Genomic DNA, 22475 nt, shown 5'->3' with positions numbered 1-22475 from the left:
TATTGTCAGTCACATTTGTTTTTCACTAAATTTCAAGTCATAAAATCAGGCCGTGGATTTTTCTCATTTGATTATTTTACATTTATGTCATTTCAGTGACTTTTATAGCTTACTATGAGATATGTTTTTATCAATTTTAAAGGCCATATGGTTTAATTAATTAAATTGACGCCATGTTGACTTATTGACACTTATACAACCTCTTTTGCACTGAGTATTACAGCTTTATCTTTTCTCACGCGTGATGACTTTATACCGCGGCTTTGCAACTTGAACATTTATTTTCAATTGGCTACACAATTCTTTGTTGTATTGTATGTTGTATAATATTCCAGTTCATCTATAAAATAAGGTTGTTTATTGTCATCTCTTTTTTTACAAAATCGAAAGTCCGTCACCTTAGGTCTAAATCAGAAGAATATGAACCGTTACAAAAAGTGACAGGGCCAGGTGAAGATCGCCTCCCAGTGTCAAACGTTCTCGTTGCGTAGAGGACCCATTGGTGATATTTTTCTGACATTTTCGTTATACTGACTATTTATCTTCTAAATACGGCTGTGTTAACAATGAATATAAACTCACATATTGGAAGACTCCAAAACAGTTGATTCGTTTTTGTCATTGACCTAATTAATTGTATATTTATAATCTAAAAATGATTGGTTTAACATTGAATTTAAAGACATAAATTGTATGACGTCAATCATCAGCGAATACAATACTTTGAATATGAGTATCGATTTGTCATCATTCAATACTTTAACAGTTTATATAAATATAGGCATCAAGCTTCATCAAATCAGTGTAAGGTGTGATATGCTAGCAAATTAATATTTCGCTATCAATTGCTTTGGGTAATTATTTTTTACAATGTTCATTTACTTTCGAATGATGTGTATTAGGAGTTTTTCGTTATTCTAAGGCACATCTGATTTACCTTATGAACTGTTCTGCAGTCACGATGATTTTTGACAATCTCAATCAAATAATATCGAATATAAGTGTGGCACCGAAACAAATTGTAAATAATTCTATAGTCATTGTGACTAATCAGAACATTCAGCAATTAAGCTACGGCGGACATTTGGCAATTGGTATTATATTGACTTTATCAAGCAGCATTGGTATACTGGTAAACGGATCAGTCATTTTAACTTTTATAAGAAATGTTACATTAAGAACTCAAACAAATTGGCTTATATTGAGCTTAGTTATATCAGACTTCTGTATGTCTTTCTTGGGTACACCAATGGTAGCCGTTTCAAGTTTCTACCAAAAATGGGTCTTTGGTACTTCCGGTTGTGCGTACTACGCGTGCCTCATGAGTTTTATGGGATACATGTCAATTGTTTTATTGACCGCTATTTCAATATCGAGGTATGTTGTGACAGTTCGGAGAGAATGGACTCACTGTCTAACGTATAATGTTGTAATTTGTACTATAGCTATCGGAGTTTTGTATTCATTGTTTTGGTCTTTATTGCCACTGGTAGGATGGAGCTCATACGGACACGAGGCTGCAAATACATCGTGCTCAGTACAATGGAACAAAAAAGACCCGCTTCATTATTCATACAGTGTGGCAATCATGATCTTCAATTTGGCTATACCATTTGGTATTATAATCTTTTGTTATACGGCAATAATAACAAAGGTAAGTTTATCACTTAATTCTATCTTACCGACTTTCTGTCTTCCTGTCTTTCTTTCATTCTTTCTTTGTATTTTTTTCCCACCTTCATCAACCGCGTATAATTTCTGCGTGGTTAGCAGTATACAAAACATGTTTAGAAACATCAAAAATTTACGATATTGTATCGAATCCTATTAATATGACATAAAACAACCAATTGCAACTCAAATCACAAAAAAAATGAAACATTTTAAGAGCAAAGTCTCATTTCTTATGCCCCACCTAATGACATTATGGTTTTTGGTCTGTACGTCCGTTCTGTCGTCCGTTCGTTCATCTGTCTGGCTCTAGGTTGAGGTTTTAAGTCAAAGTAGTTTCGAGGTCCAATCAACTTGAAATCAGTACACATGGTCCCTAGTATATGATCTTTCTTTATATTATGCAAGATTAGTCCACTGAACATAGAAAATGATAGTGCGAGTGGGGCAGCCGTGTACTATGGAGTATTTCTTCACAATCGTTAAATATTTTATGCTGTGGTCTTAACGTGTGTGTGTCTGTTCTCTATCTAGCAACAGGCTATGAGCCACGACTGTTGAAATGTTTAATTTAAAGGAGGATAACACTTTCAGGCAATTTTGTTCGCAAATTTTAGTAATGAAGTAAAATACGGCGAAAAGACGATATAATGTTGTCATTCAGACTTAAATAGTTCTATAGAATATATTACGGCAGATTAAAATATAAACACAAATCTGGTTTTGTAGGTAGGCAAGAAAGGTTGATGTTTAAATGTATTCTATAATTATCAAATTCCCTGTGGTTTTAATTTGAATAAGGACTTCGAATGTCCTGAATATGACCGAGGTGACGATGGAGTAAATGAGAATTACATCATGAGTGTGTGTGTTCTTTAAAAGTAATTTACAAAGTCAAGTAAACATAATTTCATGAGTTAAGTATGGCGTCCTTTTTCACTGTACTGGCATAAATATTTGTTAAGGGGCCAGCTGAAAACGGCCTCCGGGTGCAGGAGTTTCTCGCTACGATGCAGACATATTGGTGACCTTATGCTGTTGTCTGTTCTATGGTTGGATTGTTGTCTCTTTGACACATTCCCTATTAGCATTCTCAATTTTATAAATACAAAGGTAGATCTGAAAGTAGCAAACAAAATGGTTTAAGTATCAAAAGAAGCATCTCCTTCTTGTTCTTTGACATTCATTTGTAATAGCAGCTGTTTTAATTCTCTTTATTGATAATACAAGATATGTCTGAAATTTCATGTAATTTTATGTTCCAATCGGCTCTCTGTTAACATTTATCATTCAAATACACTTGTTTTCTTTAATCTGACATCATACTTAAAACATTTGAAAGGGACAATCAGGTAAACATGTTTAATGGTAAAATAACCAAGAAATTAGTAAATTTCCTCTTTTTCGTTAAAACATGGTTTAACACAATCATCAAAAATGGTTTAACACAATCATCAACGTCTGACAATGATATCTTTAACCGTTTTTTATTTGTATCATTAGACACAAACTATTCGTCTGTTTTGTGGGTTCTACGCCGGAAAGTACCTAATATAATGGCAAAATCAAAAGCACAAACACATCAAACCAATAGACAACAACTGCCATATTCTTGATTTGGCAAAGGCCTTTTGTTATGCAGATAATGGTGGATTGAACCTCGTTTTATAGGGCTTAACCTTTCACGATGCGTGAATAAAACAAACAGACATAAAAAGTAAAAATGTAAAAAATTTGGTACAGCAGTCAATACCGTGTCACAATCTTAATCACAACAAAAGCAAACAAATATTAAAGAAAGAAGCATAGACAAAATACTAATTAAGCTTATTAAAAAGGAAGGGTCTGTACCAATTCAAATCACTTCAACAATTTACTAGTTCAGACAAACTAAAAAGATAAAAGGAACCATGCATACATATGGTATTTTTTTCAGGACAACATAATATTATGCTCCATGTTGTTTAAATCTGAAAAGATGACTGCATACCATGAAGAATCCCCACGAAACTCTATTTTCGTCTAGGCATATGTCTTTTGAAATAAGAGTCAGAGAAAAGGTAAAGAGAAAACAGCCTGGAAAATTGAATAAAATTTGAAAGAAAAACAAAAATATTGTAAAAGGCTTATTTAAATTATTATCTTTTCTGGGATTGTAATACATAGTTCATGTAATCAATACATAATTTTATCATATATCCTAACAACTTTAATCAAGCAATTGTCCATAACAGCTGCTAATCGAGACAGCGAATTCATTAAGACTAACACAAAGCGCGCGAATAGTAAAAATTAATCAAAAACTGTAATTAGAACAGTAGGTGACATATACATGAAAGGAGACAGTAAGGTATATACCAATTAGGCAGCTGGTTAACATAAAAAAAAGTAAATCAGAAGTCAGAAGGGTTTAGATAAGGTTTTTAGAATAGACAATAATGAGTTAAAAGTGTACAAGAACAGAAGAACAGCAAACGATGAAAGAATAAAGAATTTTAGATAAACAAGATATTGAATACTAGTAGACTATTTTAAGGTGTAATAAATCAATGAATAGATAACAATGCCCTAAATATATCTTATATATGAATATTACAGACGAATGATCTAAGATGAATAATGCATAACAAAGAAACCCTTACAGAGCCTAATATATAGAGCCAGCAATGGAGTCTTTAACTTTATCAGGAGTATAACTCTTAATCGCCCAGTGTGTTTAAAAGTGTAGAATAAAATCGTCCTTTCAATAAACAATTTTGTAGTTGATCTTTTGCTGTTTATTATAAAGGGTCTAAAACGTCATGACTTCCAAAAATGTACTATTGTTTAATTGGGTTTTTTGTCTCAGTTATTTTAGTTAGGTTTACAACGTATACATGAAGAACACATTGCATCAGATAAACAATAAGTAATCATAATATATTATATTTACGTTTTTTTTGTAACGGATTCAAATTGGTGAAAAAAGAGGAAGACTATATTTCCAACTTATATCTGAAAGCAAAGATCTTTGAAGAAAAAAAACCCAATACAGTGAAACCAGTTTGAACCAAACCTCTTTGGGACTTTTATTTTGTTCGGTTATGGCGATGTTCGATTCGGTTTTAGCAGGTTCACACCGCACATGATTTGATATAACTGTGCTTAAGAACATGTTTGGTTTATAGAGGTTTTCGGTTTATACAGGAGTAGGTAAGTCAGGTTTCACTGTAATATCATTTTTTTCGTCCATCTATGCCAGGTGATGTATGCCCAAAAATAATACATATCTCAATACACCATGTCTTTAATGACTGAGTTCAGGTCAAGTTTTCATATGCAGGATTCATTCAACTTCAATCTTAATAAAAATGTGTTTTCCCATAAGACGAACATTTTAGCAGATAATACTTTCATTCAAACAATACGTTAATGTTTGTAAACTGTTAGTTCTATTACTAGTAGGAACATACAGGAATTTGTTACAATAACTGTTTCTATCGAATCAATTGGAATAAATCGTTTGCATCATAACAGCGTGCTTGTGCACCAATCTTATTTTTATCAATGCTAAATTAGCGCCATCAATTTTAAGTATTGCTCGCGCCCAAAGTATGCGAATCTCCTATTTTTCCCATAATGAAAAATGGATTCCTCCTTTTTGGTTAGAATTTATCAACAAAAAGTAACATTGATAACAGTCAGACATTCAAATTGTATTAAAGGCTGAAACGTGTTACTATACCACATACATAAAAGTCTCTACGGCTTTATAATTCTGTCATTTCTCAATAGGAAATTGTTTTCGAGTTATAAAATGTATGCTTCATACGGCTGTTCCGTTAGCAACACACAGGGTAATAAACGTACTTGCTTTACAATTAATTTCACATTGTAAATTCAAACAACAACAAGAGCAAACATACATGTAGATGGATGAGATGATTAAACGAAAGCATTGAAGAGATTGCTAAATTTTTCATGTGTGACCACTATTAATCAGCTTCGCGGTTGATAGGGTATCGCCTGATTGAGATTTGGGATCACATTGTCGTCATTACCATCAATGAATATCAAATAAGAAAAAATCTTGACCATTTCTATCACCTGGTAAATCGTAAAACAAATCTGTAATGAACCACAGATCCATAAGGCCCTCATATGACAAAATATTTGATAAACGGCAAAAACGGTAGTAAATTTTTTTTGTTATCAGTGGTGTTTATATAAGTACTACTTTTCATCATCTGCTTTCGAAGTAATCATCAAGCACAGCCTATCGTCAATCCTAGCGTTTGGTAAAACATTCGATGATGATGATGATGATGATGATGATGATGATGATGATGAGGAGGAGGAGGACGAGGAGGAGGAGGAGGAGGAGGAGGATATCCACTTTTTTCTAACATTGACTGTATCGTGAAAATTGGACCCTCACGAATACAAAATGATTTTCTTATGTTACAGTAGTAATGACAAAAAAATAAATGCAGCTTGTAGAATCGTGATTTTATTTTTTATTTAGATAAATATGAAACATGTTCCGTTTTTGTTTAACATTGAATGAATTGTGATAATTTAAATCTCAAATGAACCATTAACCGTGTGAAATAACGAAATTAAAAGGATGTATTCCATATTAATATAGAAGAGACAGCAACACGTACTTTTAAAGTAATAACACATGTTTAATCAACATGCTGTAGAATAATACAATCCGATACTTTTTGCAAAATATTCAGCAAAGTTAAAGGCAACAGCGTTCAAAAGTAGTAAATATATGAGATATGAATGAGATATTCTACATGTTTTATACCAGTCATAAAATTCTTCTTTTTAGACTCATCAGCGACACTTGAATCAAATCAGTTGGAAAATAATAAATTATGATTATTTGATGGTATTATGTCATCATCATTTGTCCTATTAATTCTTATCACATTGTTATTTTTCCGATGTCTTCTGTGCAATCTCTACCTTTTAAAATAATTGGAACCATGGCTATCATAAAGCTTCTCATTGTTACTGATTATGTTGCAACAATTCGCCGTTTCAGAATCTAATGCATCCTGGGTAATATTTTTAAAAGTGTACACCGAAACGTTGTGATTGATTTTTACGGTCATCAACAATGGAAATTCAACCAATGACGTGACGTTATCTTCATTTTGGGATACGAACAATGAAACTACCCATGATTCTTTATATTCTGAAACGGCCAATTGCTTTTACCTTTTGGTGTTTTATCGTTGAGGCTTCTGATGAAGGCAGATTTAGAAAAAGATTCCGACACAAATTCATGAAGTGTTTTTCTTTCTTCACTTCAATGTGAAGGCATGCTTTACCAAAAGTATATTAAGAAATAATCTATCAATTTAGATAAATGTATGTTTTTATCAATGACTCCTTGTTGATTGATTAGATTGATCTTGAATGTAGTACTAAAATATTTGATAATTTCAAGATATTAGAAAATGTGTTAGGATGATGATGAGAATTTTGTGTAGATTGTTTGGAAATAGATTTTTCCACAATTAACTGTATCATGATCATTTGCCCTTCAAATGAACCATTAAACTTAAGACGTCACGAACACAAACAGAGTTGCTTACGTGGAAATGACCATAACATAATTTTAGCTTGTAGAACCCTAAGGCAAAGATTATAATTACGTGCACGTTATTTCACATTTTGTTTAGTTCGTTATAAAATCAGATCTTTCGGCTTTTTCCAACATTGACTCTATCGTAATCATTCAATTATCAAATAAGCCATTAACCTTGAGAAATAACGAAAATAAAAAGATTTATTCCGTGTTAATGTATAAAAGACAGCAACACGTATTTTTCATGTTTTTAAAGTAATAATATATGTTTTACCAACATTCTGCAGAATACTACGACCCTGTACGTTTTGCAATATGCTCAGCAGAGTTAAAAAAGATTATGCTTTTGTATATTTAAGGCAACAGTAGTATACCGATTTTCAAAAGTCATATATCGTATGAGAGATTGTATACCAGGCATACATTTTTTCTCTCTAAAACTTATCAGCGACACTTGAAACAAATCAGTTGGAAGGCCACATACAAACGTCTACCAGACAATATAGCTTTTTAAATCAGCAAGGTATTAACCATCCTGAAGCAATTAAAAATAATGTTAAACATGAAAATAAATGATACAATTGTGCTAGAAAATAGGCAGAAAATTGTTCTCTTAAAACTTGATATTCACTAAATAATCACAATATTTTTTTATCAAGGCTTATGGTTTTGTTTGTCAGACATGTAGTTATTCCCTGTGAGACTTATCAGCGACACATGAATCAAATCATTATAAGGCCAATTCTAAACGTCTACCACATTCAATCAGCATGGCATTTACCATCTTGAAGCAATTTAAAAATGTTGTTGCATGAAAATAAATGACATGATTGTGTTAGATAAATAATCAAAAATTAGTCTTCTAAAACTTGAAATACACTAAAAAAACACTATGATTCTATATAGTTTACAATCGAATACACGACTTTTATAAATGACCTTAGTTTCAAATTTCCTTTAAGAGTATAATTCACATCCACTTTGTTGTTGATTTGACTCCAAATTATATGATTGACTTTTTATGAAATGTTCCCAAAACAAAAGAAATGATAGATATAGGAAAATGTGTCATGAGTGCCATCTTTCCATTCGGGTCTTAATTTGAAAAAGTAAACCATACGCATTATCATGATTATAGGCCAATGTATGGTCTTCAAAACGGAGTCTTTGCTCAAACCGCAAGTTTTAAAGGGCCTCAAAATTGACTAGTGTACAACCATTCAAAGGGGGAAATCCAACCTTCTTACCTATAAAGAAAATGATAAACGAGAAACACTTATGAACCACATCAACAAACGAAAACAACTGAACATCAGAGTTCTGACGTAGGACAGGAGCAAACAAATGCAGCGGGTTTAAACGTTTAACAGGCACATGTACCAATCGCGCCGCCCTTATCTGAACCATTATCATAACATCGCAACATAGAACAACACACTATGAAGTATCAATTAAAATGACTTTACTCAATCAAAAGTCACATTAACACTAGTAACATTATAATATATCGTTTATTTATATAGATTAGACTGTTGGTTTTACCGTTTGAATGGTTCTACACTAGTAATTTTGGGGCCCTTGATGGCTTGTTGTTCGATGTGAGCCAATGCTGCGTGTTGAAGGCCGTTGATTGACCTATAATGATTTACTTTTATACTTTTTTTTTTGGATGGAGAGTTGTCTTATTGGCCCTTATACCACATTTTCCTATATCTATTGATAGGTATCCATGAAACGTCAATCAGAATTGATTCATTCATAGTTGTTTGTGTACCGTGTTGAACATTGTTAAAACTAACATCAATGTCGGTATCAGGTGCATATAAATTTAATGCTACGACGTGTTTATAACATTAATGGGAATGTTCTGTTATTGTGTCATCATTATTTTTCCTATTAATTATAATTACACCCTTGTATTTCCGATGTGTTTAAGGCAACCTTAACCTTTTTAGAAAAAATCATGTCAATATTATTCATAAATATTCTCATTATAACTGATGATATGGCATAATTTGCTTTCATGTTTTTGGTGTTTTTAGTGAAAATGATTCTGATGAAGACAAATTGGGAAAACCGACTCCGACACACGAAATATATTAAGTGTTATTTTCAGTTTATAGTGAAGGCATACTCCAACAAAGGTATTTGGGGAAAGAAATCAACTCAATTATGAAAGTTGTTACTGACTTTTAACTCGGTTATTTGCATGATCTTGAATGTATTGCTGAAATATTTCATAGCTTCATGTTTTGTGTATAACACCAATTGATCAGTCAACTTATTGTCCTAATATCACATAGAAAGATCAAGGCCAATACCGACGGCTTATAGAACATCATTATCGTTTGTCACTCGAATCTACTTTATTAACGCTACAACTTTTTGTCATGTATCTGCGTATGGCCATGAGGTGTTCGTTGTTTAAATTACAGCTATTTATTTTCAAAAATTGAAGAAAATTAAACAAAAAACAAATTGACACTTCCATTATAATGAAATAAAGTAAATTCTTCAACCTTGAGATATTCATTCGACAAAAAGCATACTCTGACGAAATTCACAATTTCACAATTAAGCCTGACATTTAGTGCAGTGTTGAAAGAGTTCAAGAATTAAGATACATATATAACATAAGACACTGCGTAGAGACAATTCATACATTGGAGTAGATGTATGACATAAGGAAGTCCCTGACGGAATTTTATATACCACAATTTAATTTGATCTTCAATAGTGTATTGAACTACGCCGACTGTAAAATACATGTACGACACAAGACAGCTACTGACCAGATTCCGTAATCCACAATTTAGCTTGAACTTCAATGTGCCGAATTATTTAAAACATTTAGATAAACGTATTTTATAAGACCGCCACTGACCGGTTTCCGTAATCCTTAATTTATCTTGAACTTCAATGCAATGCCGAAATATTTAAAACATTTAGATACATGTTTAATTTAAGACATTTACCGAATTGATTCCCGAATCTACAATTTGGTTTAACCTTGAATGTAGCCTGAAATATTTGAGACACATGTACCACATGGAAAAGTACCTGACGAGATTCCTTATCTTACAATTAAACTTGACCTGTAATGTAGTGGTGAAATATTTTAAACATAGAGATGCATGTACGACACCCGATAGTTCTTAACGAGATTCATAATCCCACAATTTAGCTGTACCTTGAATGTAGTGCTGAAATATATAAGACATTGCAATACATAACATTACAAGATTACCTGACAGGATTCCTCAATCCACAATTAAGCTTGACCTTAAAAACAGTACTGAAATATATATTGAGACATTGCGATGCATGTTAGACAAACACGTCTACTTTTTGTTTAGATTGTTATGCTACCAGATCTTTGCGTTTTTTTCCCAACATTTAATGCATGCATCGTGAGCATGAAATCAGATCTTCCTCTCCTAAAAAGATTTTCGTACGTGGAAATGACAATTAAATAGATGCAGCTTGTAGAAACCTAAGGCAAAATGATCTTAACATGCTTGAGCTTATCATGTTTTTGCTTTTGGTAAAGATTGTTATAAAACCAGATCGTTCCTTTTTATTCAACATTGATTGGATCGTAAGCATTTGATTTTCAATTTTATTCTCAAATGAACCATTAAGAAATGTGTATTTATAAAAGACAGCCACACGTATTGTTAAATTAATAAATCACTTTTTATCAGAAGTATTCAACGATACACATGATACAGCTTGTTTTCAATTAAGTGTTAATATATTCCAGACATTGCGATTCATATAAGACACACGACCTTGAATGAAGTGCTGAAATAAATTTCAGATTCAAATTATTTGTACAAGACCAACTTATCAGTCAAATTATACTTTTCAACTACATGGCTAATTAAACATGTTTGATTCCCTCGACACTGAAGTGTCTTTTGTAAACTAAAAACGAGTCTTGCATACCAAATCTTAGTTGTAGTTTCTATGATGATTAGATATAGGAAGATGTGGTGTGAGTGCCAATGAGACAACTCTCCATCCAAATAACAATTTAAAAATTAAACCATTATAGGTTAAAGTACGGCCTTCAACACGGAGCCTTGGCTCACACCGAACAACAAGCTATAAAGGGCCCCAAAATTACTAGTGTAAAACCATTCAAACGGGAAAACCAACGGTCTAATCTATATAAACAAAACGAGAAACGAGAAACACGTATATAGTACATAAACAAACGACAACTACTGTACATCAGATTCCTGACTTAGGACAGGTGCAAATATTTGCAGCGGGATTAAACGTTTTAATGGGCCCAAACCTTCTCCCTTTTTCTGAAACAATAGCATAACATCACAACATATAAAAACATACGATAAAATATCAATTAGCAGACTTAACTCAATCAAAAAACGTATGATTACACAAAGAACGAATAAATTTGATCTGCGATATCTGAATACAAATGCACAGTTAATTAAATATTAGAGACAAACAGTCATGACCAAAAGGCTATCAAACAAATTCAAACACACTGAGAAATATTTAACCAATCAATGTTCACTTTAGAAAAAAAACGGTTTTTTATAATCTTGAAGTTTATACAAATGTTGTAAGAATAAGTGAAAAATTGAAGATATTACAAATAATCAAAGCTGGTATACAGCCAAGATCCATATAATTAAAAATGACAAAAAAGCATTATAAACAGTATCAACAGGTCGAATTAACAAGAAAATACGATTTGAGAGTACTCGCAGTTACTGACAGCTAGTTAAAAGCCAAAACCAATTAATAGTAAAAAATCATGCATCAGAGACTAAAATCGACTAAAACACATCACAGGGATTTAGTATTTTAACGTCATTAATAGTCAAAGAAGACATGACTTGTGACATGATGAGTTTGTGAGTTTATTGGCCTAAATTTTTCGAGAAAACCAAGGACAAGGTAGCAGCTGCTTTGAAAACAGCATATTCTTCTTTTAATCATCAAGTTGTAAAGTTGTCAATAATTGAAGTTTCTTTTTTTTTAATTTCATGATGAATAGCTTAAAATATATCAAATGCGATAAGTATCATGAAATAATTAATTAAGAAATTGTTTTGATGTTTGAGAAGAAATAAAAAATATGGAAATTGATTAAACATTAAGTTTATAAATGTATAAGACGATGTGGTTTATGAGTGCCAATTTGACCACTTTCCATCAAAATCACAATTTTTTAAAAGTTATCCATTATAGAGCCAAGGCTGATCAAAGACATAACATAGAAAGACACACTATAGAACACACTTGTAATGACTTAACTTAATCGAAAGACACATTAAGACAAGTGGAGATGCCTATTTACTTCTATATCTCAGTTTTGATGGTTGATTCTAAAAAGCTTATAAAAGCTTTTCCCGAAAGCAAAATAATGCGTCATACATGTAGAAGTCAAACAATTATCTGTAAATCATGTACGAAATAGGCCTCCCTACTTGGCCTAGCTTCCACTACGCGTAAATCCGGTTAAATCAACGGGGACAATGTAACCAAATTTAACATAGTAATGAGCAAAGTCCAAGTCACTAGAAATTTGACCTGAATTCTTCTTAAAAATTGTTCTACTATGATTCGATAAGCTCTCTCAGACTTACATTAGTTATCAAATCATTATTGTGTATTAGAATAATATAGGTTCAGGTGAAAGTTATCATGCTTCCTTTTAAAAAAATATGAAAGCAAGAAAGGATTTGTATGAGACCAAATGTTTTTCATTAGTTGGAAAATTGTGTTGTTCTTTGCAATATGATAGCTACATTAATTAAGATCTTGTAAAGAGATTAAGTGTCTATTGTACAAATTAAGAGGCTGTTCTTAGCTGTTTGCTCTGAGGGTCTGATTTAGGTGTTCTTTTTTTTATTTGTTAGGGCATTTTTTGTATCTTTGATATAACGTTAATTCTGTAAAATTACCGTGAAAACAATTTGACTATTAAATTGTTTTTTGTTATACGATCTTTATTTTGAGCTGGTGATTTTGCAATTTGCTAAGTGACTTTCCGTTTTGATTTTCCTTGTAGTTCAATAATTTTGTTGTATATCTATATATCTGTATGGCAAAACTACTCCAGTAAGATTCATTAGAATAACATATTAAATTCTAATGCAATTATTTTGTAACAATTGTTCTGATTGGATGACAGCAAGCGTAAAATTCTCTATCTCCTTGTCTGTAACTAGGGAAGCCGACATTTTGAATTTCGGAATATTTCCGCGTCGCCATGTAAACTAAATTTGCGACAGTAAAACTACCGATGGACGTCCTTAAAGCTTCAAATACAATACAGTTATCTCTTAATTCACATATAAATAACTTCACAAAATGAACAATTTCATAATACACCAATGTAAAATAACGGTTTTACCTAGAATCACAAACCTCTCTGACATGGGTCTTTTACCTCCTGTTCTTGAGACTGATAATAAATAAACAAATATGAGTAGAAAGGCTAAGAATAAGTACACATGTAATAAATAAAAATGAATCAAGATATATAAACCATGTCATGTTTATAATATATTTGCTTTATTTTTGGGATCCTTCATAGCTTGCTGAGCCAATGCACCATGCTAAAGGTCGTACTTTGACCTATAATGGTTCACTTTTACAAATTGTGACTCGAATAGAGAGTTGTATTATTGACACCTATTCCTACAGTTTCTTTTATTTTTAAAGACTTTTAGGAACTGTCATTTGTAAATATGTCGTAAGCACACTGCTTGAGATTACATTTGAACTGCAATACGTACGACTATTGTTCAACATGTCACTATCAGATAAATTTATATTTAAACACAAGACAAAGTCATTACGAAACTACATATAAGTAGAACTAAAAGTCAGTTAAAAATGTGCCCCACAGCGTTACTTGTTAAATAATCTGTAAAGATTCGATAAGTTCTCCCAGACTTATATTTTTATCAATATAGTACTGTGTACAGGAATTAGACAAATTCTGGTAAAAAAAACATACGCTCTACATTAAATAAAAATAAAAATATTTTGTATCAAACCAAATATAGATCATAAGTAAGAAAGTTGCAGAGTTATTTCAGATCTCATTGGCAGATTTTAATTAGATAAGGTCACATCTAGTTAGTTGATTGTTTGATTATTGTACAGGTATGACATATTGTTGACGGCTGTTTTTCATGTGTCCCAATTTTATTTTATATTTGAGTGTGAATTTACATTATTATAAGACGTGGCACGGTACCTTTCTATCCCAAATTCATGTACTAGTATTTTGGTGTTGATGTTATATTTGTTATTCTCATCGTATGTTGTCTAATGATTAGTCTGTTTCTGTGTGTGTTACATTTTAATGTTGTGTCGTTGTTCTCCTCTAATAATGTGATAATGTCTGTTCTGTAACGATATCACTAGCTGGAACCGTTATTAAAGGTAGCAGGATTATAATTGTGTACGCCAGACGCGCGTTTCGTCTCCATAAGACTCATTAGTGATGCTCATATCAAACTATTTTTTAAGCCAGACAAGTAAAAAGTTGAAGAGTATTGAGGACTCTAAATTCCAAAAAGTTTGCCAAATACGGAGTCATGGTTTATCAATATTTGAATGCCAATTCATTCTTTGCTACAGTAATTGACACAAATTATCTGCGGTAAAACACTTCTTAGAAATACAACTTACAAACAATACAACAATTGTACAAAGTAGCAACAACTAGTTTTAAATCAAAACTTTTGATAAAAAAGAAATGAATGCGACACACTTTTGAGTTATGACTAATGCGGTGTTCACACATTGCCGAATATTGCTCCCGTTTGAGATCAGACAGCGATACGACACGAAAAGTAAAAAAGTCGGATTACTATGATCCTCAATTATATGGAATGTCCTATCATTGTCTGAACGCAGTCGTTTAAGTTCGTAACAGATTCCTACGGGTTGGAAAGGGTCCCAATAGTTCGGCGAAGCACCCCGACGGTTAGGTGCGTCCCGTAACATTCGGGGAAACTCAGTCGATTCTGTCTAGTAAATAATATCTAGATTAACAATAGAATATATATAAAAATATTTGGATCAGTATCATTGTTTCATATTCCAACATTAGAACCGAAATGAAGGATGTGCAAATTATCTCAAACCGTTATTTTCAGTATTTGACCACAATTGTATTACAAACTGACCCATTCATAAACATATATAACTAGATATTAGAAAAAAATATAGGATATAATTGAATGGTGATAGACAGATTAATAATGACAAACTATGACAGATAAATTTATTAACTATATAGCTTTTCAATGCAATTGAAGCAGCAGTTCTGTGTTGACACGAATTATCATTGATATTGGCATATTTATGTATCAACTGTTCAAAATTTAGAAATGTTTGAAATATCGCGGTTTCTATCTTAAACATAGATTACGGTAGCTGTATGTGGACCTTTTTCTCTCCGAATTTCGGATCTTTAATGCTATTTTTCTTCGTTCCTTATTTATATTTCTTTTTTTTCTATTTTTTAAATGCAAAAGTCCACGTTAGCCTTTTTATAGAATAACTGGGAACTTTGATGAGTATTTAAAATGAACCCTGGATAAAGATATTTGTGCATGTAGTGTTTGACATACAGAAATGTTTGAGATGCTAAATGAAGTATGACGAAAATCCTATCGTATATCATTCATTATTATTTGGTTCGTTTAATTTTATATGAAGTAAATGTAGCCACATGTTAATGACCAGATCAGTAGACATTTCCATTTATCTTTTTAAATGGCAGATATTATACACAGTTACTTTTGCATGGGTACCTTTTCTGTACTAAAACAATGCAGTACTGGTTTACTTATAATATTTAGTCCTATTTCTTTACTTGAAAACTATTGTTATATTTAGGAACTTGTATTTTACAGTACTTGATTTGTACTAAATGTTTTGGTACAGAAATAATACAATATTCCATGTTTGAAAATCATAACTTTAAGAGATTTGAAATAGAAAAATTTTCTAAACGCTGAAAATGTAACGGTAGTAACCAAAAATCAGTAGTACCTAAATTTCAAGTACAAATTAAGTACTGTAAAATACAGGTACCTAAATATTACAATAATTTTAGAGTAACAAAATAGTACTGAATATTAAAGTAGATTTCCAGTACTACAAATTTTTAGTACAGAAATAGTAAGTATGCAAAAGTAGCTGTGTAGACTTGTAGATAACTGTTATTTACACCATGACACAATTTAATCAAAGTACAAACAAAGTAACATCACAAAAATACTGAACTCCAAATTAAATTCAAAACAGAATCAAATGCCAAAATCAAACCTCAAACACATTAAACGAATGGATAACAACTGTCATATTCCATACTTGGTAACTGCATTTTCTTATTGAACCTGGTTTCAAAACTAGCTAAACCTCTCACTCGTATGACAAACAACAATAAACAAACTATTGCATAGAAACGACAAGATTGCGCAATGAGAACTTTAAACAACAACTGGGGGTGATATCAGGAAAGGTAAACGTATCAATCTCTAATAATGTGTTATATGTAAAAAAAAAAAAAAGAAAAAAAGACGTGGTATGATTGCCCATGAGACAACTCTCAACGAGAGACCAAAATGACACAGAAAGTACCAACTATGGATCACCGCACGGCATTTAACAATCAGCAAAGCCCATACCACATAGTCAGCTATAAAAAGTCCCGAATGACGATATAAAACAATTCAAACGAGAGTACTAACGGCCTTATTGATGTATAAAAAAATTAACAAATATATGTAACTCAAACACAAACGACAAACAATGAACTACAGGCTCCTGACATGTAGCAGGAACATACATACAGAGTGTGCCGAGTTTAAACATGTTAGCGGATTTCAAACCCTCCCTTGGACAATGGTATAACAGCATAAGAACGAACTATAAAATCAGTTAAAAAAAGCTCAACTCATCAGATGTTCCCTTGTTCTGCCTTCAGATACGACTTCCTGCATAAAATTCCTCAGTTCTATAAACTCTAATAATATATTGTCTTTTTTTCTCTATTCACCTAGATACGCCATGACGCCTTACAACGACGTTATCGACTAACAAGGCAATGCTGGAATAGAAGATCACATATGGAAAAAACGATAACTTTTACAATCATATTAATGATCGGTGAGTTAGATTCGAATTTAAGTGGTTGCATGTATTATCTCAGTTTCCTCTCAATGTTTAAATGGTCGGTAAGAATGATTTATTGTTTTTTAAAAGTGGTTGCATGTATTTTGTCTGTTTCCCTTCAATGTTTAAATGGGAGTTAAGACGGATTTAAATTTCTGTGTTTGCATGCATTATTTGTTTCTCACAATTGCTTAAATTGTCGGTCATTTAGATTCTTGTTTTTTGTTGTTATCGGTATGATATCGGTCCTCGCAAATGCGTTAAAAGTTAGATATTCCGTTTTAAATTAATGTGGTTGCATGCATTACTTCTTCTCTCGCAATTGCTTAAATGGTCAGTAAGTCAGATTTAAATTGTACTGGTTGCGTGCATAATGTCTGCTTTCACAATCGTGGCAATTGTGTTAGACGCCGATCGTTATTAGCTAGGATTGTCAGCTGTCGTGTTTCTATACTAAGTGGGTCTGTCTGGATACTCCCCACACCTTTAATTAGATATGAAGAAATATATATTAAAGCTTAAAGTTGCATTTAAAACCAAATATCACTCAATAAGAAACTCCTCAATACGAATGTTTGAAATATCTATTAAACATATTGACTTTTTATGTTTAGTTTTTTAACTATATTAAGTTTACTAATTGTAAAGGACCACATTCAATTTTTATATAAATAAGGCCGTTAGTTTTCTCGTTTAAATTGTTTTACATTCATTTTGTCTTACCCGGGCCTTTTATAGCTGACTATGCAGTATGGGCTTTGCTAATTTTTGAAGGCCGTACGGTGACCTATAGTTGTTATAGTCTGTATCATTTTGGTCTTTGTGGACAGTTGTCTCATTGGCAATCATACCACATCGTCTTGTTTATACAACACGTTTCTAAATTAGTTCGTCAGAAACGATCAAACCGAAACCTTTGAATGCCAGGAATGTAGGACAAATTACCCTGAAAGGTTGAGAGCTAACTCGCAAAATTTAAATAATATTGAGTGTTATCGACATACTTTTGGAATTTTGGAATTCCAAAAAAAATTCGTCAGCGATTTAGGTTAATGTTAAAATTGTCTTTTCTCATTCCTGATTTGAAGGTTCTTATAACTAACTTCTCCAAACAAAAATAACTGTCATGGGTCAGTTCGTTTTTAGACGATATAGTTATATACAGGCACAACAAAATGTTTCTTGTTTTATTATGATAGTATGACTTTTTTTGTCTATGTACAAATGATATATCTGAGAATTGACTTTTAAACCTTTGGGAACTAGTATTCTTGGTGAAGGAATATTTTAGTATCATTGGTCATATATTTTTCTAAGTCTTATAATGACAAGTGTCTAAGACATTTCCTTTTTTTTTAATTACCGCTCAAACACGTGACTCTGATTAAGTATATCCTTAGGCAATGCAGTTTAGATGTATTATCTCTTTTTTCCTCTTTTCATTCAGTTTTGATTGTATATTTAAGTCAACGAAACTAATCGTTTATTATGTATGATTGATTGCTAAACGTCCTCAAACATGACCAGCTAACCATATAAAAACACATGCGATTATGTCGGTACAATGTTTCTGCAGTATACATTGTAGGAACACCGAGGTTCAGATGAAATTTACTTAATAAAACGTAAAAAAGTGTAGAATAAAGGAAAACACGTTGAAAATTATAAATAGATAAAAAAAAAAATCTAAAGAAAATATTCATTACTTAATAAAATTGAGAATGGAAATGGGGAATGTGTCAAAGAGACAACAACCCGACCAAATAAAAAACAACAACAGAAGGTCACCAACAGGTCTTCAATGTAGCGAGAAATTCCCGCACCCGGAGGCGTCCTTCAGCTGGCCCCTAAACAAATATATACTAGTTCAGTGATAATGAACGCCATACTAATTTCCAAATTGGACACAAGAAACTAATATAAAAATAATACAAGACTAACAAAGGCCAGAGGCTCCTGACTTGGGACAGGCGCAAAAATGCGGCGGGGTTAAATATGTTTGTGAGATCTCAACCCTCCCCCTATACCTCTAACCAATGTAGAAAAATAAACGCATAACAATACGCACATTAAAATTCAGTTCAAGAGAAGTCCGAGTCTGATGTAAGAAGATGTAACCAAAGAAAATAAACAAAATGACAATAATACATAAATAACAACAGACTACTAGCAGTTAACTGACATGCCAGCTCCAGACTTCAATTAAACTGACTGAAAGATTATGATTTCATCATATGAACATCAGGCACAATCCTTCCCGTTAGGGGTTTAGTATCATACCATCATAAAATATATGAGAAGAACATAACCCGTGTCATGCCAACAACTGTTTTTAGAATAAATGTCTTTAGTTCCGACGCAAAGACCTTATGAGTGACTCAATATTAACGTCAAAATAAGCAATTAATTACTTGACAACAGTATCGTAATTATCTCCCTTCTTAATCAGTCTATTTAAAGGTTTTGTAAGTTTCTGAGGTGAATACTGACACCTTTGTGCTTTATAAAGAATATTTCCATAAAAAATTGAATGTGAAATACCTGAACGTATAAAAAGTCTGCATGTTGAGCTATATTTACGAATGATGTCTTTATACCGATGATAAAATTTAGTAAAAGTTTTGACTAGTTTGTGATATCGAAAACCCTGGTGTAATAATTTTTCAGTAATACATAAATTTCTCTCGTTAAAATCTAAAACATTGTTACAAACACGAGCGAATCGTACAAGTTGAGATATATAAACACCGTAAGATGGTGACAAGGGAACGTCACCATCTAAAAACGGATAATTAACGATAGGAAATGAAAAATCATCCCTTTTATCATAAATTTTAGTATTCAGCTTTCCGTTAGTGATATAGATATCAAGATCGAGGAAAGGGCAGTGGTATATTAAACATACATTTTAAACATACAAACCAAGAGACAACGATTAAAAGAAGGAACTGTAGATATAGCTAGACCACATATGGATTGAAAGAAAGGTAAAAAAAAATGGCGGACGGTATTAGGAGATATAACAGATAGAAAGCAAAGTAGAAAAAAAGCAATGTTAATGTTCAAATAAAGAATACCGAATGACAGCGATAAATCAATCCAGTCCACCAAACATGTACCCCATACAGTAATTCTGAACCACACACACACCCAGGCACAGACTGGGGGTGATATAAGTTGCCATTAAGGTTGAGCAAGTCCTGTTCCTATAATGTAACTCGTCATGATTCGTATTGTAAGAACACGCATATACTTTGTAGTGTAAAAATATCAAAACTAAAGAAAAAAAAAATGAAGTGTGTCAATTGCCACTATAAAGCAGACTGTCAGGGAAAATGGTTCGGTCAGTAGATTTTTAGATCCAATGACTATTCTTGCTGCTCTACCGTTTTGAAGTTTTGTAAGAAATTTGAAATCATTTGCTATAGATCGGAACTGCCATTAATATAAAAAGGAAGATGTGGTATGTTTGGCAATGAGACAGCTGTCTTAAGGAGATCAAACTGATGCAGAAATTTACACATTTAGGTCACCATACGGCTTTCAACAATGTGCAAAGCCCATATATTATAGTCAGCTATAAAACATGAAACATGTTAAATGCTAACCCCTATTTTTCATTTCATAATTCAATAGCATATACAGCAGGATCTTCGTATTGTTCCATAGCACCTGGGATCACTCTCAGTTTTATATGGGATTCCTGCTGCTCAGTCTTTAATCTAATGTTGTGTTTTCTGAAATATTGTTTTTCCTATTCCAGCCTCAGAATTGTCAGTTTGTTTTCGTCTTATGCGTTTGATATTTCGCCTCCCTCTTTTATATAATTAAAAAAACGATTTTAAATTTTTGTTCAAATGTTTGCTATTTTTTTAATTGCTTTAAGGATAAAGACAATAAGTGATAATGTTAAATACATGATACATCTAAAAAAAAATCATGTCCAATCAAATGTTAAGTGTCTTGTTTTTCTGCTTTTTTTTCCGTTAGTGAAATATACACTTTCAATTTATAACAATCTTTAAAAAAAAACATGTTATTTTGAAACAAAAAAGCAATAAAATCACTTTCTCGAAATACATCTAATATGTTTTTATATTACTGCTAGGCAAATTGTTATTTAAAATATCATTACGCATGTTATATGTAGTTTATTTAATGATATTGTTGTACTTTTAACATAATATTTGATGTTTCAGGTGCGTTTTCCTTATCTTGGTTTCCCTACGCAATTGTCTGTCTTTGGAGTATTTTACGAAATTCGGAAGACATTCCTGTTGGTCTTGCTGTGTTTCCAGCAATTATAGCTAAAGTATCTGTCGTGTGGAACCCATTGATCTATATTGCTAGAACAGAGCAATTCAGATGTGCCATGGTGAACACAATTCCATGCTGTAGAGTCGTCTCGAATATTGTGTGTGATAACAATAACTTCGCAATAGAAGATATAGAAATACCAGCGAATAATGAAAACCGGATAACAGTTGTAAAATATTCAAATCAGTTTTCACCAGGAACGGATATGCTGGAATATAAACTTGGGCAACCTGGTCCTCCAAAAGTTGAAGTAAGAAGAAAAAATCAGAATGACTCAAAAAGTCCTAATTTTAGCCAAAACAATGGCGGCATGTCATTTTGCTCTGAATCAAATATTTCAGCAGACCAAACTAATGATGCCATTTCACAATCGATTGGCAATTGTAATAAGGACAGGGACGTCAAATCTGAATGAGGCACATATAATTTTAAAATGTTTCATGTGAGGCATGTGCCTATCGGGAAAAGTCAACGATTTAAAGTGGTGTGTAGTCGAATGAATGTAATTGTTTGTCTAAAATCATTACAATGAAAGCGATACCATCTTCATTTTTTCAAAATTATAAATTTTATCATAATCTAAAAAAATATATAATTGGTGTAGGTGTATTTATTGAGAAACATACTGTAAATTCAGAAATTATTGCGCTTTTGTAATTTTAGACAATATGCGATTTAAATTTTAGCGAAGTGAGAAAAATCCTGTTAAATTCATTTATAAAAT

General features: G+C 32.1%; 1 protein-coding gene across 1 annotated transcript; it reads left to right on the top strand.

Annotated features, from left to right (window-relative positions):
- The first annotated feature begins 961 nt into the window (after positions 1-961).
- LOC134694322 (visual pigment-like receptor peropsin) lies at positions 962-22166 on the top strand. The gene is made up of 3 exons (XM_063555327.1): positions 962-1654; positions 21198-21207; positions 21634-22166. The coding sequence occupies exons 1-3, from the start codon at positions 962-964 to the stop codon at positions 22164-22166; spliced, it is 1236 nt and encodes a 411-aa protein (XP_063411397.1).
- The last annotated feature ends 309 nt before the right edge of the window (positions 22167-22475 follow it).

The sequence above is a fragment of the Mytilus trossulus genome, chromosome 13 (assembly GCF_036588685.1).
Source record: "Mytilus trossulus isolate FHL-02 chromosome 13, PNRI_Mtr1.1.1.hap1, whole genome shotgun sequence".
Taxonomy (NCBI): domain Eukaryota; kingdom Metazoa; phylum Mollusca; class Bivalvia; order Mytilida; family Mytilidae; genus Mytilus; species Mytilus trossulus.
The sequence above is the reverse complement of the archived record's forward strand: the minus strand, read 5'-3'. Positions and strand labels throughout refer to the sequence as shown.